General features: G+C 41.5%; 1 protein-coding gene across 1 annotated transcript; it reads right to left on the reverse strand.

Moving 5' to 3' along the window:
- On the reverse strand, positions 1–26,560 carry LOC128738816 (programmed cell death protein 4). Its single transcript, XM_053834226.1, has 4 exons — positions 25,037–26,560; positions 24,446–24,834; positions 24,118–24,368; positions 1–1,792 (listed from the first exon to the last, which is right to left on the reverse strand). The coding sequence occupies exons 1-4, from the start codon at positions 25,734–25,736 to the stop codon at positions 1,717–1,719; spliced, it is 1,416 nt and encodes a 471-aa protein (XP_053690201.1). The 5' UTR covers positions 25,737–26,560; the 3' UTR covers positions 1–1,716.
- Positions 26,561–26,745: the final 185 nt, after the last annotated feature.

The raw sequence follows: 26,745 nt of genomic DNA on the forward strand, positions 1-26,745 counted from the left end.
TTATGCTCAATAATTGCATGTTTTTATTTCCATGATTTCTTTGCATTTTTATTTGCAACTTAGTTCAGTACGATATAGTGTTACTATACTTTAAGAATATTAACATATACGATTTCCTTTTGTTTTTTCTTCTTTATTTCACTGGTGATCAAAATTTTACCTTCTCGAAGATGTCGAAAGTTGTTTCACGCTAGGGCAGACAGCTAGATCCAACCAAAGCCAAACGAATGACCGCAGTCAATGGAAAATAAAACACTGACTCTGGAGTGTTCATCTCTACATCGCGTTTAGTTTGTTTATGGTTAATTTTACTTCGAGTCGATAGAAAACGTTAGACAACTACAAGAAATGGGGATACTAGTATGTAATCAGGTAGCATTTTTCTCATATCAATCCAACCGTTCATATCTTCAATTCTAGTAACTAGGAATAAACGAAACTCAAGCAAAAAAGAATTAAAACTTTCCTGATAGAACCGATTTTAAACTTCAAATGACGAAAAATGCGTACTCTTATTTAGCCGGCTTCGACCGACCGGCATGTGCGGGATATTGTAGAAATAAATTACACTCAGCTACAACTAACGCTACGTACACTGTGTCCACGTCTGGTGCTACTAAGTTAGTAATAAGGCTTTTCTTTTTGGACTAAAACAACATTACATGTGAAACGTTTCGCTTCTTCATCAAATGATTTTAAACTAAACTTAGGTAGGTAATTTCTTTTGCCGCAACCAACAATTGCCTAAATGCTAGAGGAAGGTGCCTGTCCACTGCTGTCAACTTTGTAACAAGACGACCTACTTTTTTAGTCTACTAGAGTAAATAATTTTAATGCTGTTTTATACGTGTGTTCGAAGGTTTATTTTAGTGGTGTGTCTAAATTTATGTTTTTTTTTCAATCTGGATATCGCGTAAAACAAATATTATTATTAGATTCCATTCAGTTTATGTTTGTTTGCTTCTTCTTTTATCCCTTAGATTATACATATGTTTTCAAATAGTGGTTTCAATTAGTAGTTCGAATTTTCTGTTCAATTTGCAGTATAAATAGGTTACAGTGAATAAGTTTCCTCCAACAGAACTGTCCGTTTCCTTCTTTTTAAAGTTTAGTCAATCATCCGTTTTTGTCTGCTCTGCTGGCGGTGATCGGCCTCTGCCTAATACTTGCTAGTAGCAAACGATGTAAATCGCATAAAAGATGCTGCTGTGTGAGTGTTCTACATATATCTTACCACTATTAAAAAAGAGAGTGTGTCCAATATTGCTGCTGCGATCTAAAACATGTGACAAACCCCCCGGTGAAAAGGGTACATTCGCTCTCCACTCTCGACAGGTAGATTGAGTAATAATATGGTGATCTTATTTGGTAGAATTCTGATCCGTTTGCGGGATGAAAAACTTTTCTCGAATCTCACTCTTCTCCTTTAAAAAAAATATTCTGGGCTGTAAGGGGCCCGGCGCCACCGGAAAAGCTACACCTTCCCCCGTTTTCCGGAATGATGCACACACACCAATCTGTGCGTTGCGTAGAGTCGCGCGCGCGATCACCAGTTTACTGTCTGGCGGTTTCAATCCATTGACACGCCAAAAATAAAAATAAAACGAAAATCTGAGGTGTTAAATCGATAATTTTTGCTGCTGCTGCGGCTGCTGCTGTTGTTATTTGCGTTGACACATGCGTAAGATACGGGGAAGGGTCGCGCGGGGGGAGTGCTTAAAAGTCGCGGGCACTCAAATTGACCGGCTTAATACGACCACCGTCACCCTCGGAGACGAAACGTTTGCGCCCTCTGCAATGGGAGAAAATATTTTTCCATTAAAAAAAGTTGAAACAAACGCTGTGTTAGTTAGATGGTTTATGCAACATTAAAACGTTCTACGTTTTGTCTTATTTTTATTGGCAATTGGTTGAGTGCCGGTCATACACATCTCAAGAAAGCTTGAAAAACAAATTTTTTTACCAATTTCTTGTGGTTAATTTGTGTGTTCAAATTCCAATTTGTGGAAATCTGTGGTGTTGCTCAATAGTTCCACAGTTCACCGGTCAATGTAAGCCATGGAAATGGTCTCAAACAGGTCTGTGATTTACCGCTATCCGAGACAAAACGTTTTTACTTGCTACAGTTTACATCCCTCCCGATAAAAGCAAAGTTTTCAAGTTTATAGACGATCATATCTTCTCCATTTGTAAATTGCATGATAGACGGACTTCAGACGACGTAACTGTCATTAGCGATGTAATCATGACCATGATTATGACCAACCGTATTTTTTCGTGGGACAAAACTGCCTCTCGTACTACTTCCTTCGTTTCTTCAACGGCCGTGGGCCGTGGGTTTTGCCCCAACTTCGTCAGTACGTCCGCTACGTTGAGTTTAGCTGGTACCCATTGCCAATCTGATTTCTTAGAGAGCTCTAGGATTTCTCCAACGCGAAATGCTACGAATTCCTTGTAGCGATGTTGATCGGAATTGATCCAGCTGCTAGTTGTACGAGAATCCGTCCAGAAGACGATGCGAGAGATGTCGTACGAATGGTTTTGCAGAACCGACTAACGCAGCGGTAAAGATGGGAACTTCCAATGACTCGACTTAAGCGCGCTTCGCATCGCCGATATAGCAACGTAGAATTTGTATGGCTTCCACTTCTGGCAACATCTCGGTCCACTGCTTCCACAACTCCCAGCACTTAGTACCGATCTTCTGATCCCAATCGCAGCTGGAGCGCCACAGGTGTTGGATGATGATTTAGCCGTGGATGGTAAATGATGACAACTAATCGAGCGGATCGGAAAACCCCATAACTCAGCTTGCTACAATCCGTTTTGTCGGCCTATTTCCTTCGAACAGGTGGTATGGAAGTAACCCTTCGCGGTGCGTCGTGGAGAATGCAAATTCATCTGTGCTTGGATCCTAGATCACTCCTAGAACTCGCTTCTTAGACGTTTTGTTTGTCCTGGTTAAAGTGTACCGGTGCGGCTGGTTTCGTCTCCCCCAAACTCTGAAGCACTTCTGGCGAGTTAAACACCAAGTTTCGGACTTCAAAGCCTCCCTTTCGGTGTACCAGACGCACGAACTCAACGCTGTCGAAGTAGTCGTCGACGCAGTGACGTTTAATGATGGCCCAACATGGAGAACATGTCGACCCAAAGGTTGCCACGTCCATGACGTAGATACTCGGTGGATCGTTCGGATCCTCTTCCTGTAGAGAAACCGCTCCTTTCGTCTGTCCTCGAGACAAATCTTCATCTGGTGGAACATTTCCTTCACATCTCCGCCGAAAGCGAGTCGCCATTCTCGGAAACCACATAGAACCCACACCAACGGTACAAGCATGTCTGGCCCTTTCAGCAGTAGCGAGTTCAGCGAAACTCCTAACACATTGGCTACAGCATCCCACACCAAGCGTAACTTATCCGGTTTTTTCGGGTTTTGTACAACATGGAGTGGAAGATACCAGACCTCATCGTTAACGTTCATTCTGGTTCTTCAAACTACCTGATTCGGCGCCAGATCATCACCGGGCAGTTGTTCCAGGCATTCCAATTTGCCTCCTTAAGGTCTACTAACAACTTCTGACTTTACACTACTAGCGACTTCTGAACTCAACAAAAGAAAGCGGTTTGGAGTAAGAGCTTCTCGTTTAGCAGCTTCCACCGGGATGTAAATAAGCGATGGCGAATTTACCACAGCCTTCACTTCTTTCACCAGAGTCGCTAAAGCCTCATCGTTGGGTGTTTGTCTATCCTTCATTTCACTCTTATAAAGCAAAGCAAAGCCATGGGTATAAACATTCTGTTGAGAACTTGACCCTCCTTAATCGACAGACTTCGCAGCCGGCTATTGGAATACAGGGCAATTACGGGGCTAGTGCAACGATCCTTCTGACGCTATAGCAACACCTCCCAGCCGAGATTCGAACATACAACGACTGGCTTGTTAGGCCAGCATTGCACCCCGAAGCTAACTGGGCGGTAATTCACTCTTTTGAAAGGCCACCTAATTGAGACCAACTATCAGTTCAGATCAGATCAGTGACACTCCTGCTAGAATATCCAATAAAGCAATGAGTGCGATACTTCATGTCACGATTGCATGATGTGAAAATCAACGAACGTGATTACTATGGTTACGATTATAAGCATTGATCTTATGATTATGATAACTTCGATATCTTGTTAAATAATAGATATACGAATAATCCAGTCGGTGTCTCTATATTTTCTATGCCACACAGGCATGGTTGATTCGGGAAGTATCCATTGCTGTAAGCCCTCTTTTCACCGATCGCATTAACTGCTCCCAGGCACCACCCTTATGGGGCGCCCCAGGTGTGTTGAACACCGATTTGATTATTCCATTCCTTCCAAGTAATCGTTCACATAGTGCTTCTTCCTGATAATGGCGAAATTTTCTTCAGCGTTTCAGTTTTCTACATACTGTGCATCACATGGACAGCAAGCTATCCCGGAGATGATCAAATTCACCACCAACTTTACAGGAAATTCACACTGATGAATAAAAACGCTGATATACATCCCTAATCACACTGTGTAATGTTAAATGGCAAACGCTACAGAACGTTTTGCAGCATTTTGGCTTGCACACATGACATGTCGACCCAGAAATCCAATTAGACGTCGTTTCGAGGTATTTTGTTTAATCCGACGATCTCAAGGATTCAGTTTGCAAACACTGCGAACCACGACCGGTTGAGTGGTGGTATGAGCAGTAAGTAGGTACAGTTAATTTCAATGCCAAATTCATTATGAAACCGTGAAACATGATAAACGCTGGCTGGTGGTTTCTACTGGTAATGTTACACTATAACCCAATTTAAAGTCTAAATTTACACTTTATTAATGTTCCTCCTCATGTGATTTTTGTTGGATAAGTGAATGAATAAATAATGACAACTTTTTCAACAGTCAACTGAGTAAACATGTCTCTTTACTTATTCCTTGGGAAACAATTTTCTCAGCCTAGTTAGGAATACTATAAATATGTGACAATACCCCTGCTCTAGTGAATTGCAAATTGTTTTATCTATTTGCCGATCATCTGATAGCACATAACATATTTATTTCAAAACAACAATTCGAATTTTAAATGAGTTTGATGTTTCTGCCCCCACGTAATTCCGTCTGCAGCAAACAGACGATGAGATATAAATAGCTTTTGACCCAAATCAGTACCTGTTAACATAATAATACTTAATTAGCATAAACCTTTTTGATGATCACATCTGACGAGTTGCGCCTTCACCGACACTGACTGGTGTCACGAGTTTAAGGCCTGCAGCGATTTATGTTTGTCAGTCAGAATAATCACGTTAGGCTTCTAGCTCGGAGAACTTTTTGCCCCAGGTCGAGCCTATAAAAAGTTAAAACCTAGCACAACTTTCAATCCTTATGCCCGAACACGATCTCGGACTCTGTGTTTGAACATCGTAGGATACTTTTAGTACTGTCGGAAACGATGTCGAGTGGCGGTGAACGACGGAAGGGTGCGGAAGGTGCGCAAATCGAGCCCAACCGGTTTCACGATCTGCAATTCGTGATCGACACCCGTTGAGGTTGTTGAAAACAACGACACACTTTTGCACGTGCAAAGTGTACTGTTTCTTCGTAATGTAAAAAAACCAAAAGCAATTCCTTTTTTTTCTTATTAGCTTATACACATTAGAAACGTAGCTTGGAATTATAGTACATGAGGAAAAAAGTCTACATTCTGTGAAGCAAACTGCCAAGAAAACCATCCACTCTGGAGGTGACTTTACTGCAAATACGCATTTAGGCCGTAACAAACCAAGTATGAATACGGAGGACGGTGAAACCAAAGCTAAATAAACAAAATGAATCGCCGTCCCACACATCGTGGCGCTCATAAACCGGTTGTTGGCTTAATGTTTATTATAAGGAGTGTAGGAGAGCAAATGTTAAAATTGAACGTTGAAGGCAAAAATCAGCGTAAAGCTAAAATAATTAATCATGAAACTCGTTCCCATCAATAGTAGGTAGAGGTGCCTACCTAGTATTCACGCCATATTGACACTACTTTGTAGTCTGTTTCTCCCGGCCTAAGTAGACATGTGTTTTGAAGGGATGGTCCGTTCCACTCCGTTTAACTCTCCCGGCGTGCTGCTGCACTCTTCTACACTGCGGTGTGCAGGAAAAATGATACCGACTCCGCCGTGCTGCTGGGAACCTACACAAACATCGAACGACCGGCATCGCGAAAATGCCGGTTTCTGACCGGTTTTGTTATTCTCATTTATTATATTTACTTTTGAAACGTGTAACCGCGCCGCGGCCCGACTGCGAGACCGTGATGGTTCGATGACGGGGTCTCTTCGACGAAGATGCCAGGTAGCGAGCGAACGAGCGGGGCAGCGCGGGTAAATTGGCGAACGTTTTAGCAAAATAAAAAGAGGAAAAAATAATGCTTCGTCAACTCACCCAACAGGACAGGAGGGAGCGGAAATTCGAGCTTGTTAGGCGAAACCGCTTCCGTGAGGTAAAAAACGCTTTTTTTGCAAAACCTTTACGATAAACTTTATTACGTTTAGCGTAGGTTAGTATGATTGTTCGAAAGTTTTTGACAATTCCTAATTTGAGTGTACGACTGCTGCGATGGAAGGAACCATAATCTCAACCAGCCGCCGGTGGCCAACAAAATGTGGCAACGGTGTCAATCGGAGGGCAAATATGGCGACGGTTGTGGAGAAGAAAAAAACTAGAAAACGTGCACATGTAATATGCATCTCGGTCGTTCGTCTGCTGCACAAGCGACTTGCAGTGCAGCACGGAGTGCTGTTGAACTGAACCAGACCAGACTAATGTTGCACACTGGATGGCAAAAACACTATTGTGGATTGCAGCGAAATAGGATCAAATATGGCGTGATCATAGATTGAAAATTTTCCACCGATGCTGTGGTATTAGAACATTTAGGTATTTTACATCGTTAGATCATAATTGCCCAATGGCAAGTAATGAGTTTGCCGCTCTGGTAAATAAAGAATCGAACAGAATAGAATCTCAAACAGTGTTTGTGTTCGCGTGCGTCACGAACTGTGAAACTGTAAAGTAGGCCAAGGATTGTTCTAGCATCAGCTTCTCGTTGAACACGAACGGATAGCAAATTTTCCCGCTGTCACCCAGGCCGATACGCGAAGAAAAAAACTTTAAAACAAACGACGAAAATTAAATGATTTGATCTTCGTGAGATTTTCATATTTTTCGCCATCCCTGTTCGAAAACAAGACATTTCTCATGTGGCTGCTATAGTTAATGAATTCCTATCATGGTTATGCAACCGAAAATTTATGTGAATAAATTACATTACGAATTGTTTGCCAATACATGGCTAGACACAAGCGGACCGGACACCGCGCACCGCCAGCCTCACTACCGATTTCGACCACATTGTGCATCATATGTCAGCCAAAAATGGGGATCGATTCGAAGCCCAGCTAACGTCCTACTGTCAAGGAAGCAGCAGACCGAGCATATATAATGCTGCGTTGTTTTCCTCTTCTTTTTTTTTTTGAATCGATTTTTGCGAAACTATGCATTGCAGTTTTCTCTTCTAGTAAAATTCTATGTTTTTTGTTTGCTTTCTCATATTGGTGACGCGATGTGTAATGTTTCTGAAAAAGTGGGGATGTTGAGCCCTCTACCGTTTTTTTGTAACTAATTATTGAAGCTGGCCTTTTCAACTTAAGCAAAATCGACAGTATAACCAGCTACCGACCTTTCCTCCAGCGTTTATCTCTCCAGCATCTCTTTTGCCTGCCACATATTCGAACGTCAACGACTTCGACCACTCTCTAGTCTTGTATGCCATCACCTCTATCAGTGACCGAAAGACTTTCTATATTTTTTGCCGACCACTGGGACGCACCGATATTGGAAATACGAAAACTCCAGAACCACTCACCAAGAACCACTCTCAATGTGTGCGGAAGTGGTAAAAGGTTTCTCCAAACTGCCGTGAACGGAAAGTTTAATTAACCTTTAACCTCTTCATGTATTGATGCATTCCATGCTTCCTGAACAACCCTGCCTACCCAAAATGTCAGCGTAAAGAATACCTTCGACTGCTCTATCGTTTTAGTCACTACCTCGCTCGTTGGCATGTAAGCAATCATCGTGTTGGGCAACATCCGAGTCTGCCACCTTGACAAGCGAACCATCATAACATCGTAATCTTAGTAGAATCAGGCCAATCGTTGTCAAGTAACTTTAGTATGCTTTTATTCTCAGATCTCTTCACATCAATCCTTCACACGGAATTTTTCATTTACCAACAATGAAACCTCTAGCCCGCCCAGTTAGCTTCGGGGTACGATGCTGGCCTAATAAGCCAGTCGTCGTATGTTCGAATCTACGGTTGGGATAATTGTCCTGTGCTCTAATAACCGGCTGCGAAGTCTGTCGATAAAGAAAGATCAAGTTCTCAACAGCACGTTTATACCCATGGTTTTGCTTGAAGCAATATATGGGAAACCGCAACTTTTCCGGTGGACTAGATGCAGGGCATATTGGTCAAAGTCCCTAAGAAAGGAGACCTAACTGAATGCGGTAACTGGCGTGGCATCACGTTGCTCTGTATTACTCTCAAAGTACTCTGTAAGGTAATCCTCAACCGGATCCAGGAGAAGATCAACGGTACTCTCCGGCGGCAGCAAACTAGATTCCGTGCTGGCCGATCATGTGTAGACCATATCACAACGCTCCGCATTAGTAAGTTTGCTTGAAACCCCAAGTTACAAGGGCAAGTTATAAGAGTGCTACTGCCTCCAGGACTGACATCGGCCTCCAGGACTGACATCGGCAGCAATAAAACTTCGAAATAACCAGATCACTCGCTAGGTGGTGAAAGATTGATCACTGGTGTGCTCAAACTGGGCCCCGATTTCAAGTCTAAATTTCAAGCAAATTTACGTGTCTAATTCCGGATTGAAGTCCAATTTCAAATTCATTTTTAATTTCAAATTCAATTTCAAGTTTACTGTCAAGTCCAATTACAGGTCCAAATTCAAGTCCTACTATTAGTTCAGATTGAAGTCAAACTTTAGCCTCGAATTAGTCTAAAGTCAATAAAATTCAAATCTTTTCATATCTGATTTCAAATTCAAATTCAAGTCAATGTCTGATTTAAAGTCCATTGCATGTATTCAGTCGCGTGCCATCTGAGTACTATCAGAATGTCAGAGGTCTGCGGTCTAAAACCGCTCGGAAGTTGTGAGTATAACATACTTCACGAAAACATTACTTTTAGGACTGAAATCGGCAATAATGAAACCTCATCAACAGGAACAGTTGAATAAAACTGTGATCGCAACGAACTAACCAGTGATACCTGACGTGTCGTGGTGGAATGTAGATCTCTTCAAGCTCAAAATGTTCTAAATTCAAGTATAATTATAAGTCCGGCTTCAGGTCATTTTAAAGTACAGTTTCAAGTAAAAGCAAAGCGTAGGTGCAACATTCCGTTTTTGAAACTTGACTTTCTATTTTTATACGACAGACTTCGCAGCCAGCAGTTAGAGTGCATGACAATTGTAGGGCTTGTGCTACGATCTTATTGACTCTAAAAGCCTCTCCCAGCCGAGATTCGAACATACGACGACTGCTTGTTAAACCAGCATCGTACTTCAAAACCGATATACTCCAAAATATTTGACGTAACGCTGGTTTTTTTTCATATGTGGACACATCACTGCGAGGGTATGAATTGGGGAAGCCAACTAAGAAAAAGCGCCCAACATAGCTTTAGCCATCCCAAGCCCCTACCTAGCCTAGCGCCTACACGTGGCCATACCTGGAAATACTTCAATTTTTTAGAATTGAGCAGCCAAGCTAAGAGGTGCGGGGTCGTATGGTTTTCAGTTCCTAACATTATAACCACTGACGAACTGACATGACACATAGTAGAAATTTCTTCAAAAATCATCGTCCTAAACATTTTGCTCGCACACTAGCACCCTCTGTTGTGCATGTTGCGGAGTAGCTTGCATTTGCAGGGTTTTATACTGCAGAGTTTGTACATGTGTATGGTTTTATACGGAAAACTCGAAGCAACACTCGCGTGCCATGGTGGCCATGTTGCAAAACATGGTTTTCTAAAAACTGAGTGGTTTATGATTGGACGATGGAATTAACGCGAGTGTCTCGTCTGTTTGTCTGTGTTATAACTGTAGTTTTAGACAACCATTGAACCAAACGACTTTATTTTAGTGTAATATTATTTAAACTAATATTTTCTGTAGACTCATCTATTTTCAGAGAGCGAAACAAGGTGCTATATCTTGGCCAATTTCAGTCTGACTTCTGGTCTAAATGCCATTAGTGGGTCATACAACAATATTCCTTATCAATGGACGTAGTTGTAATATGGCTTTACAGGAGAAAAAAAATGCCATTAGTTCATCCCTGAGGGTCCGGAGTATCACTTAACCTTTATTAGCAAAGATACTCCCAACGACTGTAAATAAATCATTATCTTTATGGGAAGCGTTTGGTACGGGAGGTTCACGCTTTCTTCCTTCCTCTTGATTTCAAGGAGTTTAATGAAATTAGACATTATTTCTGGTTCTACTTGATTCCTCGGAATTCTCTCTGTGATACATGCTGCGCAGTTGGCCTGGGCGTTGACAAGAAAACTGATTGATTCAAGTAATCGTCATTTTCCAGGATGCTTTCAAGAATTGAGTGCGTTAGTGTAAGATTAGATTATATATGGTGACTCATCCCTGTGACCAGCACTGTTGATCTATTGTGATATCGCCCGGATGATTGCTGTATGACCCGAACTGCATTTCTTTTTACTATAATCACTATGGATCATCGCGAGGACTCATTCGTTCCTCTGACCAGTACACTTAACTATAGGAGGGACTCTTGCACTGTCAGGAGGCTTCAGCGGCATATAGAATTCAGCATGAAGAAAAGGTAAATGAGGGGAATGAAAATAAACTCATTCTTAAAGTCACTTGACAATCAAATGGTCTGATTCTACTAAGACTCGAACCCACGGCCACTCGCTTGTCAAAGCAAACTCGGTAATCTTGCGGCTACGGAGCCCCCCTATATCGTTGGGATACCTCTAGGTTTTATCATCTTTATCATGTATATTAACCTAGAACATGACGTGGCTAGTCTTATCGGAAAAGAGCCAATTTGCAGTCAAAAAAGAGCCAGCTAGCTAATTGGCTGGTTTCAAGCGTACAATTGTAGAAATAATAATTCACTGCGGAAGTGGAAGCGTTGCACAATGGGTAAAAACAAGCTTGTAATGTCAGATGGTTGAAGCCGCCAGTTTGAAATCTAATAATCTATTCCTATGCAAAAAGACTGCAAGAAATCAATTGATAATAGTCCCATCTTGCACAGACCTTGGGAAGATGTCCATTTTACCCTATTATCCACAGAAATGATAGTAAAAACTAATTAAACAACATAAAAACTTATTTGCCACCCGTGAAATACACACAGATAGCTTCCAAATGGTATCAGAAATCACGCGAAACGCAAGGAAAGCCCATTTTTCCCAATTCACACCTAAATACATACTAAAACCTCATTGAAGAGATTAAAACCAACTCAAAGACCGGGGAATAAACTCGAATAGCACCATTTTATATGAAAAAACATCAGGAGAGTTGAATGTCATCGATTTCGTACCGTGATGAATTCACAAACGGACCATTTTGCTAATTCTCTCATAGATCTAGAAACATTTTTTCGCCAACGTTCTAAAAAATTTAATAACAATCATAACTTTAGGAGAAGCGGCGGTTAAAAAACAACTCAAACAAGGTGAGGTGTAAGCCTTTCCACTGCAGTTTGTTCCGCAAGAACCAGCACATTAGGCGTCCACATTTGGCGTCCACATTTGGCGGAATCGATAAAACCACAAAGGGGAAAAAAATGGATAGAGCAAAAGGCCTTCGAAATTACTGGAAGTCACATAATGAATTTAGTGCAACTTTCAAATTCCGAAAGAACAAAATTCAATCTCGTTTTAAATACGATTATGCTTGAAAAATACTCCAGTATTTGTTTGCAAGAAATTTACTTTCAATCGAAAAGTGCACCAACAGTTGAACGTGCGGCCTCGTATTCGGTCTATTAGTCAGAAACTTGTGAAATGCGTTGTTACTCGTATCATGACCTATATACGACGCTTTATCAAAAATTACTTACTAACCGGAGTCATTTATAGTTCTTGTTTATCTTATCGTTGAATTGCCGCACGCATTGTTCTTTGCGTTGCATACATATTTTTCAAAATAAAACAAAAAACAATTAGTGTTGATAACAGTTACTAAAAACGCTATAAAGTTGTTGTCCTGCTTTAACCTTTACGTCCCCAACATAAAAAATAGGGGCATTACTTGCAGTTACATTTTTGACCCTAGCTCCACTGATTTTTGTTATGTAAGTACTTAATCTCTAAAAAATCACAAAAAGTTGGTCTTTAACCCTCTAACCCCTTCGTTCTTAAAGGAAACTCAAAAGAAGTTTTGATTTTATGCAAAAATAAATCCCTTGACGACTATTTTTTCGTCATGTCCAACGCTCTACAAAATTATTTTGTCAAATCGGATTTTTTTTACAAAATTCAAACAGCATGTTAATTACTCATAGAAAAAAAGTTGAATTTCATCATTAAGCGCTAAGGCGTTTTATCATTAGGGCTCTCTACTGCTTCAAGATCAACACTGAATCACCCCTTTTTAAATTTTTAAACTTACTCTTTTTTCAGAATAGCTCAAAAACAAAAGGACCATTCCCTTCACAGAAAACACTAATCAAAATCGGAAATTATTCCGCGCTATGAAAACAATCACAAACATTGCACTGCACGGTTTTTTATTGTTTGTAAACAATGTTGTTTGTCAATGATTTCATACATTACGCAACGGTTTGTTTTCCATTTCGGACATTTATCTAACGAACCAGAAAAAAAGTCGTAAACAACCTCTTCCCCTTCACCGTGGCGATTAGTATCGACCCGCGATGTTGACCTTGAAAACGCAGGCAGGCAGGCTGTGCTGTGCCGTGCCGTGCAAGGCAAAGCGTCATGTAAACAACAACAATGCTAGCACCATAATTTGGAACCTCCTAAATAGCCAAACCAACCCAAACAACGTTCCAACAGTCACGTAGTCCCGTAGTGTAGAAATTCAATATCGTGAGCCTAGATTGTGCTGCGACTGTGCAGAGCAGAGCGAACATCTCCACCCATATATTGCAGCAGCCAGCACCCAAACATAAGTTTTTGTTTTGGCGCGGCCAATTGACGAGTGCGTACAACAACAGTGCGCGCGGCGAGAGTGGAAAATTCCCAAAAAATCTTCGCCCATGGATGGATGGGGTGCACACAACAATGTAGGCAGCAAACGAACGAAGACACGTGGTTTTCTACTGCAGAATTTTATGTACCTACGTGCGTACGTGCGCGTGAGATACCACCACCCAGCCCGACCCAATGTTGTTGTTTTGATGCGTTGTGATTATGCTGTAGAGGGGTGTGATTTTGGTTGGAAAATTTCGCCGCTACCTTTACAACGCATTTTCTACGTTTCCATCGTTCTATGTTGTTCATTGATTTAAAAAAAATAGAAACTTCTACACCTCACCACGTAGATATTTACTGTTCATTGGATAGAAACATAATGCATGTGTATTTTACCGGCTTTTTTGTAGTAATTGTGCTACCATCATTCCACCATGAATTGTTTGTGTGTATTCTATGGTTTTATCACGGTCGTTTCCCCTAGCCGTAACCCAAAATGGTACGATGTGTTCGGCACCGGCACATACCTACTTGGTACACAATTAAATCATGCTACGAATACCAATACAACCTGCTAAGGACAGCGATAACAAAATATTTATTGCCGACTACCAGCAGCAGCCGGTTGCGAAGAAACATTTCCATTTGCAGTTGTACGAACCAAAAAAAAAATATTGTCGATAGATACCAGGTCGAGTTTGCGCAATTGCTTTTGGGTGTAAAAGTGAGCAAAAACAAATAATATTTTCTAGAATGTTTTGAAAGTTCGACAGAAACCAATGGCAATTTATGCTAGGTACCTACTAAGCACAAATATTACTGAAATAGGAAAAGTTTCCGTTGGCATGGTAGCAAAATGTACGTAAAGGGTGTATGCTATTTATGATGGAAGAGCATGCATCATACAGCCAGCAGCAAAACTGTCGGCTCAGCTGCAGTATGTTCGAGAAGAATCTAGGCAGTATGCTGTTACGTGCGAAATATGAATAATTCGCTGATAGTAGAACCATTCCGTAAAGTTTGAAGTTATTGAAGCAAAACTGCCGAGAAAAATGTTACAGACTATCAAATTTATTAGTTTTGTTTTTAGTGATTTATTTATGCGGCAACTGAGGGCATTGATTCGTAATAAGGTGCACTCTAGTTGTTCCTCTCAATCAAATTCTTCAGAAAATTTTGTACTAAATTTTACCTCTGTTATCAGAGTATTTTTATAAAAAAGGAAATAAAGTACGCTAAACATCAATGAGTGTAACTTAGAAGTCTCAAAATATTCCGTATTTTCTTAGATTTCAAACTGAATATTTTTTTCAAAAAACTGTAACCGTTATACATTTAAATTTCTGTCTTTTTTTCCTGTGCAGTAGTCCTACGTCAAAAAATATCTTTGTGATTTTGAAGTGCATTGGCTTGCCACGTGTTTTTGCATCAAATCTTACTTCTTATCTTATGTTTTAAGGCGATCGCAATATGCTGATTCCACCAGGCACAAAACTAGACATATCTAGCGAACAAGCCGAGTCAGTCCATGAATCAACTTTAGGACCAGTTTAGCTCTAATCACTTACTTTGACAGTCTTGGGCTGCAATTTTCCAATCGCCTCTAACATCCGCTACGGGTAACGTTGTCCGCCTCGAAATTGTCGGCCTCTACCGGATTCTCTGCTGAATATTGCTTCTACTGGTTGGTCAATCGACATCCTTGCTACGTGGCCAACCCACTGTAGCTTGCCGTGTTTTAGTTGCTTCACAGCATCCGCATCTTTATACAGCTGGTATATATCGTGATTCATCCGCCTGCCCACACTCCTTCTAATTTGTCGCCTAGAGATAATTTTACGCTCAAACACACCTGGAGCTCGTCAGTTGCTCTCCTTAAACGTCCACGCTTCATAGCCGTACAATACAACCGGGAGTATTAACGTCTCTATGCCCCGATTTTATCACGTAGTGGCAATGTGATAGAAAATCGCTGGAAAAACTGTCAAATTTCCACAACGTATTAACCCGAATCAGCCCAATGATGCGCATACGGTAGCATTGGATAAATTTGATACTTCTCGCCATAAAATAAAAATAATGTGCTATTTCCATCATTTGCTAACGAATGTTTCGAATAGACACAATTTGACAGAAAATATCGCATTAAGTATTTGAGTTTTGTACATTGATGCAATAGCAACTCAAAGTTGAAAATCGGATCGATTTTACTTGGTAATGCTGGGCTGAGTTGGGTTGAAATCCGTATGCAATGTCGTCGTCGTCAACAGCCTAGAGCCGGAGTGACTCGTGCTGTTTCAAACGGTCGTCTCCATTCAGCTCGATCTTGGGTCACTCGCCACCAATTTTCCATCTTTCGCCAGATGTACAATAGATATATCTCCAAGCAATGCATGTAGCTCGTGATTCATACGCCTCTGCCACTCTCCGCTTTCAGTTTGTGCTCCACCAAATATCGTCCGCAGCACCTTCCGCTCGAACACGGCAAGGGTAAGGGTTTTGTACACTGTTAGCTTCGAACGGCAGCGTATGCTTCTTGAGCGTAGCGTTTTACGGAGGGCTAAGTAGGCTCGATTTCTCGCTTGAATGCGCCGCTGGATCTCCATATTAGTGCTGTTGCCCGCGGTTACCAGCGATCCCAAATACACGAACTCATCTGCTACCTCGTTTATTAGTTCGTCGCCATCAACAGTTGTTTCCTTTGAGCATTGTGAAAAAAATGTCCACGAAGCTCCTTGAGCCAGATGTCAGATTGCATGATGTTGGCCCCGCTTTTCCTGCGCACCTGCCCTTGTACGACTGCAAATGTGATAGCCCGTCACCTTATTTCAAACAATCTAACGTGACAAACGCTTTGAACCATCAACGGTGGAACGTTTCAGCGTTAATCAGTTTTATTCGGAAACCACGCTCAACCATTTTCCGCCACAGTTCATTTTGTTTAACTGAATCGTATGCCACCTTGAAGTCTATAAACAAATGGTGAGTCTGCATGTAGAATTCCTGGAATTTATTAACGATTTATCGCAAGGTGAACATTTACATCCCCCAGACCGCAGTTTGGCAATCACTGATTTACAAAATTTACAAACTTGGTGATCACATTGCGCTCGCTTGTAACTATGTTAACTTCCGCGTCACAGCACATGTGAAGTCTCTTGATCCGACCTGCACGGTATCGGTGTAATTCCTCACATTCTGTCCTCTTATTGGCACTTTATCCCCCTCAAGATCGTCCTCAACCCGGTTGCCATACGTCAATAAGTACTTGTTCAAGAACTGCTACTAAATCACATTAACAACCAGATGTTCGACATGTTTATGATATTTCCATCTGAACGCCTTTTTATTCGGATAGGAAAAAATCATCCCACCGGCCGAGGTCAGACGTACCCTGCCGGAACCGTATCGAGCGAAAAAAAAGAAACGTTTTGACTGACTAATTGGTAACCTAACCTGTTCGAGCGATTGCATCAGAGTCGACTCACTCTTTTCCGCTTCCTCCTCGCCATCAAGCTTCATGTGTTGTAGCGTGGCGCAGCAGGCATGGGTTGTTTTTGTTTTGCAAAAACACGCGGTCTGAGATCTGATACAAACAGGATTGTTTAAAAAAAAACCTTCCACGCGCAAGTTTAAAGAAAGCAGTCTATATTATTATTATGTAGGATTTCTTCTCGTGGCAGTAACAACCCAGATTCAACCTCTGAATTTGCCAGCATTCACAGCAATTGAATTTTAAACTCCCTTAGTGTATGACTTGAATGAAGAACGCCACAACAACGAGCGCTCCCGGAGTATTCGAGAAAATTTCTCAACCGGTTTGAAAACGCACACTGCTCCCGAGTGTAGATAGGTAGGTAGGTAGGTAGGTACCTGGCGCACAGATAGAAAGGCAAAAATGGATGTTCATCGACATCGGGGAAGAAGAAAACGTGCAACCATCCGCGGCAGGAACCGACTGGCTAAATAAATGTAGATCGCATATATCCATCCAGAGAACGCAATGCGGTGCGGTGCGGTACGGTGCGGTGGTTCAGAGTAGCACAGCACGTAGGCAAGGTGAACGAAAGTCGATGTCAGTGTGTGCTGCAAATGTTGGTAAATTGAAACGAAAAGGCGAACTCTGTTTTCGTGTTTTTTGATGCGGGATCTGTTTTTGCAGGCAAAATAATAATACCGTATCGAATGGCTGGCTAATTAATGTTTAAAAAATTAGGGGTTGTACTGATACACGCAACTATCAGTGCTGATTATTTTTTGCACGATCTGTGACTAAGTGCGAGGCGTCCAGAGGCGTCAGACTTATTCCTTATTCTATTTATATTTTGTACCGAAATCTGAGTGACTTCTAATTAACAAATTTTAAACTTTTCTGACTATCGCATTTAATAAATATGACTGCGGATCTAATGCAACACATCGGATAGTTTAAACCAACATTAACCTGATGCAATCGTTCGAACAGGTTAGGTTACCAATTAGTCTGTCAAAACACGATATAGTAAATTATCGAGGAATAACATCTCTCTCTGCTGGATCGAAATTATTTGAAATTCTAGTGGGAAATGTTCTACAACGCGAGTTTAAGTCATACATCTCCATGGATCAGCATGGCTTCTACCCTGGTAGATCCACAACGACAAACTTGCTTCAGTTTACATCTCATTGTATACAAAACATGGAAAATGGCTTGCAAGTAGACACTATTTATACTGACTTGAAAGCTGCGTTTGACCGTGGCGATCACTTGATCCTTCTGGCTAAGATTGGACGTCTTGGTGCATCAAAACATTTTACTGACTGGCTGAAATCTTACCTTATTGGCCGCTCGCTCTGTGTCAAATTAGGCAACATAGAATCAAACAGCTTCGTCAGCGTGTCTGGTGTTCCTCAAGGCAGTAACCTAGGACCGCTGCTGTTCTCACTATTCTTTAATGACGTCTGTTTCATTATTCCGCCTGGCTTCAAACTAATTTATGCTGATGATCTAAAACTATTTCTTGCTGTACAAACTATGACGGACTGCATTGAGCTGCAACGGATGCTGGATTCTTTTTCTAATTGGTGCTGGCACAATTTACTGACTATTAGTGTGTCGAAATGCTTTGTGATTTCTTTTACACGTAAGAAAAATCCAATATTATGCGACTACACCATATCTGGAGAAACGCTAAGAAGAGTCTCAGTTGTCAAAGACTTAGGAGTATTTTTAGACTCAGAACTCTCCTTTAAGCACCATTATTCGCATATCATAGCACACGCTAATAAAAACCTCGGCTTTATCATGAGAATTTCCAGAGAATTCACTGACCCGTTCTGCTTGCGTTCTTTATACGTTTCTCTTGTCCGCTCCATTTTGGAGACCTCAGCTGTAATATGGAGTCCATATACTGAAATTTGGACTAATCGAATTGAAGCAGTACAAGCTAGATTCATACGTTACGCCCTCAGGTCTCTGCCTTGGCGTGATCCAAACCAGTTGCCAGCCTATATTGACCGTTGTCAATTGCTAGGCATCGACACGCTGGTAAAGAGACGAAGTATTTCTAAAGCCATTTTTGTTGGAAAAGTGTTGACTGGAGAAATAGATGCTCCAAATATCCTGTCCAAAATCAATTTAAATGTGCCTTCCAGAAATCTGAGAGAACGTAATTTTTTGCGCTTTGCATTCCACCGCAACGAGTACGGTCAAAACGAACCCGTTAGGGCGATGTGTGACGTTTTTAATACCACGTATGAATTATTTGACTTCAATATTTCAAGTGATACTTTTAAAAATAGACTTAGGCAATGTAATATGTTACTATCAAATTAAGATGTTTAAAGTTAGTGTTCAGTGTAATTTGCTTCATACTAATACTGTAGTTGTTTGTAGTTTGTAGGCATGAATCATGAAATTGTAAAATTGTTAATTGTAAACAGTGTCAAAAGATGGTGGGGTTTTTACGCGCACTTGAGGATCAACCTCGAGTGGGCTTTTCCCCACCCACAAATTTCATTGAGACCTATAAAGGTCAGATGAAAAATTTAAATAAACAAATTAAACAAATTAAAACTTTTCTTTTTTTTTCTCGCACGTCGCACGATACGTTCGGCAGGGTACGTGTGACCTCGGGCGGTTGGATGAGTTTTTCCTATCCCAATAAAAATGCCATTTGAATGAGAATATTATAAACACATCGAACATCTGGTTGGCAATGTGATTTAGTTGAAGATCTTGACCAAGTATTGACGAATAGAGAACGAGTTGAGCACGTTTAAGCAGGTGGGAGGTTAATCTGGAAGAATTTGTAGGGCGTACCGCAGATCCGATCAAACAGAGTCGCCGGTAGGAACCAACTAGCATATTCCTATAAACATGACACTTCCCTGAAAATTCCGTAAAAAATTTACGAGGCCCGAGTATCTGGACACCGCATGCGATCGTAAATCAGCAGAGTGGGACATAATTGGAGATCTGTATTGGTATATTTCTAACCGCAATAACTAGCTAGTACCTATAAAATAATAAAATAAGATATTATTAGACTTTGACGAAACGCAAGAGGCGCCAACAGAATGTTGTGATCATGTAAAACTGCTCGAAGAACCGTTTCGTGTCAATATCACACGAAAATTTTACCAGAAGAATAACCAATTCCGACTATCAAGGATGAAAGCATAGTGGCAGAGAGGATTTTAATTTCGATTAACACTTAAACCAGCCCCTAATCTCCACAGTACCTAGAGGAAGATTGATAGGCTAAAGAACAACCAAGTAGTAGAAAAATATTTGAACTGTAATTGAATATTGGGTTATTTTCAAGATCTGCGACGCAGGAAAACCAGTCAGCCGAAGAATGGATGGAAGCAGTGATCCATCCCATTGAAAACTATCGCGGGATTACGCTGTTCAACGACGCCTATAAAATACGGCACCCCAATTTCTAACGGGCCCACATCGGTTTCAAGGCAGCGTACGGTACAAACATACGAAAACAGCTATGACATGGATCATGCACTGGAACGAGGACATGTTTGCTACTAAACCTATGCGACTGATGAAAGCTACCATGAACGGTGCCAGATTTTGCTAAAGAAAAATCTGTAATTTTACCATCAATGTTTTTCTCCTCGAAGAAAGGCTCGTAGTTTTGTTTCAAAATTAGAAAAGAAGCGTCTTTTTGTCTCTTTTCAACGATTTGCTGTAATTTTTTTGTTGTCTTTTATGGCGGTTTTGGATGGTCTTGATGGAGTCTTTTGGTTATCATTTGTGATCTTTATAGGCATTTCTCATTACTGTTTTGTCCATTTTTATCCTTTTTTTATTGCTTTTGCTGCAACTAGGTATATATAGCCTACGTCGTTTCTATTGTCTTCTGTTTGTCGCTTCCCTGGTGTTTATTTGGCTCCTTTTTAACGTGTTCTCGTCGCCTTTTGTTTTTTTTTTTCATTGTCTTTTGGTTTGGCTTATTTGACATCGCTTTTACGTCATCTATTTGTCGTTTTTTGCTGTTTTCTGCCATCTCTCCGTCGCTGTCGTGCATTTACTGTATTTTCTTCGTTCTTTTGCCATCTTTTCGACCCTTTTTCACCGTTTTTTGTCAAAGTTTTGTACATTTTCTTTGCATTTGTCGTCTTTGTCATTTTTTCATCGCATTTTTGTCGTTTTTTAGGATCTTTTTACCATATTTTCGTCGATTGTCATCATTTCTTGGCACTTTTGACGCTTTTGTTGCTGTTATGGCGTTTTCTCGTCGTATCGCCATTTTTTGCCATTTCCGTCATGTTATTTGTTGTCTCTTTAGGTCATATAGTTTTCACCTTTTCGCCGTTTTTTTTGCATGGTTTATTCTTTTTTTGACGCTTTTTTAACGTGTTTATGTTTGCTTTTTGCGTTGTCTTAGCGTCTTTTCATCGTGTTTTTATGTTATTTTCATCGTATTTTTACCATCTTTCGTCTTATTTCATCATCTTTCTTTTTTGTTGTTTTGGCGTCTTATTGTCGCATTTCCTTCGTTATTTTTGTCATCTTTTCATCATCTATTATCATAGCTTTCATATCTTTTCGTCACTTTTTGCCATTTTTCGTCGTCCTCTTGATACTAAGAAAACAAAAATGTTGTCTTTTTACTGTTTTATCGTCGTTCTTTCATCATCTTTCTGTCGTATATTCAGCAGCTTTTTTATTGGCGTCTTTCGTCGTATATTCATGTAATTTCGGTCATATTTTATTGTGTTTTGTATTATTTAATCGTCTTTTCGCCTACCTGTCATCACTTACCATCGCCTTTTCACTGTCTGTTCGTTGCTTGTTTGTCGTCTTTTCGTTATCTTGTTATCTTTTCAATTCTTTTTCGTCGTTTTTTGTCATCTCCTTTTTTTATCGTATTCGTCATCTGTTACCTCTTTGTCGCATATTCTTGAGCACTTTCACAACCTTATTGCTAACTTTTCATCGTATTTTGGTCGTGACCGTTTTTTTTTTGACGTATTTTTGGCATTTTTGTTGATTTTTTTAATGGCTTTATGCCGATATTTGTCGTCTTCTTGGTTGTTGTTTATTTATTTCTTTATTTATTTCTTTATTTCTGTCGTGTTTATGTTTGTGTTTTCGTCTCTTTTTGCCATTGTCTAGTTGTCTAGTCCAAAAATACTATCTTTTTAATGTCTTTTCGTCGTTCTTTCATCGTACTTCTGTCGTATATTCAACAACTTTTTTAGAATGTTTTGTAGCCTTATTGACGCTTTTTAAATGTCTTTTCGTCATTTTTTGTTGATGTGTTGGCATCTTTCCGTTGTCTTTACAACAATTTCCATGTTATTTCCGTCGTATTTTCCTCGTGTGTTTGTCAACTTTTCTTCACTTTTTCGTCACCTTTTCATAGCATGGTCATTACGCTGTTTTTTCGTCATCTTTCTGTGGTCGTTTTTTTTTCTTATTTTAGTCATCTATTGATCGCCGTTTTGTCGTTTTCTGAAGGCTCAAATAGTTAATTATTAGCGCGAGTCAAAAAAATTAGGATAAGGATTCCAGAACAATCTTAATCGTTTGACAGTAGTAAAGGATTGGTTCACTGAGGTGAACTCTACAAGTAAAGTAGAAAAATACTTGATAGAACACAGTGTATTGGGTTATTAACGCTGCCTACAAGATACGCTCCCTAATCTTCTGTTTGCCTATATATCCTATATTCATCGGTTTTAAGGCAGCGTACGGTACGATCGATCGAGAAAAGCTATCGTAGATCGTGTTACACTGGAAAGAGGACATTTTTTCCGAATAAACTAACGCGACTAATGAAGGCTACCATAAACCGTGTGATGTGTTAAGGGCAAGTTTCTCGAATACTTTCGAATCTACATGTATCACACAGAGGATTGAGATAAGATTTTACCTTCCTCTGTACTTCGATCTTCCTTTGGAGCTAGGTGCTGTGACCTTCCAAGACGGATGGGATTGCGAGGATTTAGAGCCATCATTATTCTGAACTAATGACCTGCATGAGTTTTCTGATAAAAGGAATGGTATAAGGGCTCACAGTAATTTTTTACCCCAGTTTTTATAAACAGCGCTAAGATACATGATTCAAATGATACCACTTTAATCGCTCAACGGGTGCATTATTTTAATGTGTTTTTTCTTTCAACAAAGTCTCCATCAAAGAAAAAGTTCTGTTGCCACTACTGCAGTACTGATCAATAACACGATTATAAAACATCATAAATCAAAATGTCCCCCACTGTAGTCTCAACTCGCAAACAAGGTGAGCTGTGATGTGATGGGGCAACCAGTTGTGCCGATAACGGCAGCAAATGTTGTGCCTAGCAAAGATAACACGCGACGAACGAGCGCGATTGTAGCAGAACACATTCGCAGCATGCCATCTTTAAAAAAGAAAAATAATAAACTAACGAACCCACTCCGTCTGCGTCGTTGTCGACGGTGGTGTGGTTGGCATGTTTAGACTTCATAATTTGATTTAAAATTGTCTACCTTCCTGGCTCGCTGTCTGTCTGTACGTCTGTCCTTTTGGTTATTGTTGAAACCAAACTGCACCAAGCTTATTGCATTTGCATTCAAACACACACCTCCGGACCAACACAAGTGACACCTACTCTTGGAAGGGCGATATCACCACTAGGCACATTCACGTGTTGCATACCAAATCGACAAATTCCAAGCCCTTCAATCCTATTAGTAGCCGTATTTTAGCTTGATTGGTGACTAACCTACTGTAAAGTACACGAAATTTATGTTTTCACAAACGAAAAAAAACCCAACTAGTGTAAAGTAAACTTCTACCAGATACTCGAAAATGAGAAGCAGTTCAATGAGAAATGAATACTGCATAGTGTTCGTTCATATCCAATCTGTTGACTATTTTTAAACAACAAAGTTCGAACCATTCAACGCTGTTGTTGTGGTTGGTTTTGCTAGCAACCGGCCAACGCGCTCTGCAAGTCGGTTTTATTGTTATTATTATTACTTGTATTTATTCCTCCGTTACAAATAGTCTGTCTACCGTTGTTGCAGGGTCCGCGTAGTAGCACCGCACTGTACCCCAACAAAAAAAGAAGGAAGAATGATTCACAGGTTTCACTGTTCCTTTCCTTAGTGAAACTGATCAACCAGGAAGCGAAATGTACTTGCCAGCAGATTATATAGGTACGCTGAAACCGGCTGCCACTGTTCAGCGGCGCGCACAAACCACACAATCGTAAACGTAAACAAGCTGACTTTTCAAATGCGGTAGACAAATGTGCCATTCATTTGCCTTGAAATGAGATGTAATTCCGCGTGGAACTTAAATTTTTAAGGTACTCACCTTGAGGGTAAATCCTTGATGACAGCATCGCTGAGAAAACCGGCGCGCTGGCAGCGTTGTACAAACCTATCCAAGATGGAATAGGCCAAAGGAATGTCCAGCACAATGTCGGTCATATCGTCGTAGACACGACGGAAGCCCTGCTCCATTTGCTCCGGTGTGACTATACAGGTTTCGTCCAACGTTTTGAAGAGATTACAGAATGCCTCTTCAGTGGCCTCGTTTAGCGCCTCCAGCGCGATAACGATGGCCTGTTCAAAAAGTGGAAGAGTCCGTATGTAAGTGACTGTTTCGAATTGGTTGAATCGCACCACTCAAACTGACTTACCTCGTAAATCAGTTCATGGTGGAAGTGCGGCACTTCGAGCTCCCGGATCGAGCGCTGCGCTTCCTCGAGATCACGCGACAGCAGGTACTCCTGCAGTAGCATCGCCATCTGGCGTGTGATGGTCTGCACCGGCCGGAGCGCACCGCCGACGCCCCACACGTCGTCCAGATGGCCCCAACCCTGGTGCATCGAGAGCAACGTGTTGGCTCGCGTCAAGGCTTCCCGTGCCGGTGCATTGAGCGACCCGTCGTCCTTCTCAACGTCGTAAGCGTACTTTGGCGGTATGCAATCGTCGGCCACCGCCCGGGCGATAAAGTTGCCCAGAATGTGCGGCGCATCCGGCGTGTCCAGAATCAGGTCCGGTAAATTCTCCAGCAGTATATCGAAACCTACCGGAAAGATCCAGGGGAAAAGCTAAATTAGATAGAATTCATCCACGTAGCAACTGAGTTGGCTACAATGTTAGCCAACGTCCTCTCAATCCAAACCTCACAAAGTCTTATCAAAAGTATCCAAATTTTGCTTACATTTGTTGACTAAAAAATCATTTCACTTATTTAAATTGTTACCAAAGAGGAACGAATACCTTACCCTTACATATATCACGGCTCGTAATGGTCCTGCCATACAGGTCTGAGATCAGCACGGACGTCATCTCCCGCTGCGATTGCTTGTGCTCGAAGGCCATCTCGACGGCAATCTTGGTAATCAGCGGCCTTCGCTCGGCGGTCATGAGGTCGTCGAGACTTTCGGCCACCTCGTGCGTATCGCCGTGCTCGTAATACTCCAGTATGACCGGTTCTACCTTCTTGGTGAACTCCGCCTCGGTCATGTCCGGGATGACTTCCTTCAACTCGATGTTGTGCGAGCTGTTAAAGGCGTCCAGATCGAAGTTAGGATCGTTCTGATCCTCTTCCTCCATCTCGTCGTAGATTTCCGAGCCAGGTTTTCCCCATACGCCCTTACCACCGGCTCCACCCTTCTTCGGTAAGCCGCGGCCGAAACCATTGCGGGATCGGCGGCTGTTTTTCCACTTTCTGTGCGGAGCAACGAAATTCGGAGTTCCGGCAACTCCCAAAACTCCGTCCTTACTGTTCGATCGGGACAGCTTGCGCCCACGTCTCTTATGCTTATCGTCCAGAATGGCAGTAGGTTTCTTCATGAGACCATCGCCCGCTCCATTGATGGCAGCCTTCGGACTACCAGTCGGACTCAAGGAACCGGCATGGTGCCCATTAGTGCCATTATGCATGGCATGATCCCCATTCAACTGCTTTTCTACATCCATCATTACGGCAGTTGTTCCAGGGGAACCAAACTTCTGGCACAAATTCCTTTGTTACTGTTTGGCCGGCTGATTACTCACACCGATGTCGCACAGTGCGCACCCACACACGAAAGGTAGCCAACCTCTGGGTTATTTTAGGATTTATTTTCACCACCTCGAAATCGACTCGCAATGAAAGTTTAGTTTCCTTACGCAATTTTCACGCGTTTAATAGGTATGCTTAGTTTACAACTTACAAATTAATAAATAGACAGTCTTTTTCTCTCAGACAAACTTTGTATTTTATCGGGGAAACAAAATGTCCTCCGGCCTTGAAAAGCAGAAGCCGGCTGAGGGTATTCGTTCCAGCAACTTCTAACACTTTTTACACTTCTGGGGCACACCTTCTTGCGCTGTACGCAAAACCAAAGTCGATCCAAAACAACCAACGCACAAACCGGTCTTTAATAACCGCGAACAGTGCAAAACTTCACTTTAATTCACTCTGCGACCGACTAAATATAATATTCCACTTTCAGTTCAACACTCGAGTTGACGATGAAAATACTGCGTAATACCGTTCAAACACTCCGTTCTACTTCTTTCTCTCTCGCCTCCTTGCTCCTGCTGCTTGATTGCTCGCTAGCTTGCTTGCTGGCTTGCTGGCTTGCCTGGCGCTGGCACAAAACACTGCACCGAAACCGCACCACCTTTCAGCTTCACCTTCACTAGATCCAATCCGATCAGTGAACTAAACACAACACACACCCCAAGTTGAGAGAGAGAAAGAGAGGTAGCTTCGCAAAACACTTTACTTTACTAGCAACGAAAGAAACACGTCCAACTTAGCCGACTGCTGCCGAAGGATTGATGAAGTTTTTTACGCCAGTTCGCTCCGCTGGCTGGCTGGCAGGCTGGTTGATTGTGTTGATGCTGAGCTCTATGTTGGCGCGGTAGGCGCGGCGGACGAGACGACGATCGAACGGTAAACGAGACCAACGCACCAGCACCAACACCGCAGCACCGCCAGCTG

This window comes from Sabethes cyaneus, chromosome 1, assembly GCF_943734655.1.
Source record: "Sabethes cyaneus chromosome 1, idSabCyanKW18_F2, whole genome shotgun sequence".
In the NCBI taxonomy this organism is placed as follows: domain Eukaryota; kingdom Metazoa; phylum Arthropoda; class Insecta; order Diptera; family Culicidae; genus Sabethes; species Sabethes cyaneus.

Coding starts and splice junctions, on each gene's coding strand:
- LOC128738816 (XM_053834226.1), bottom strand. CDS start 25,736: ATGATGGATGTAGAAAAGCAGTTGAATGGGGATCATGCCATGCATAAT. Junction 24,369..24,445: donor ACCATGAACTGATTTACGAG/GTAAGTCAGTTT, acceptor CTTTTTGAACAG/GCCATCGTTATCGCGCTGGA. Junction 1,793..24,117: donor ATCAAGGATTTACCCTCAAG/GTGAGTACCTTA, acceptor CTCCCATTGCAG/AGGGCGCAAACGTTTCGTCT.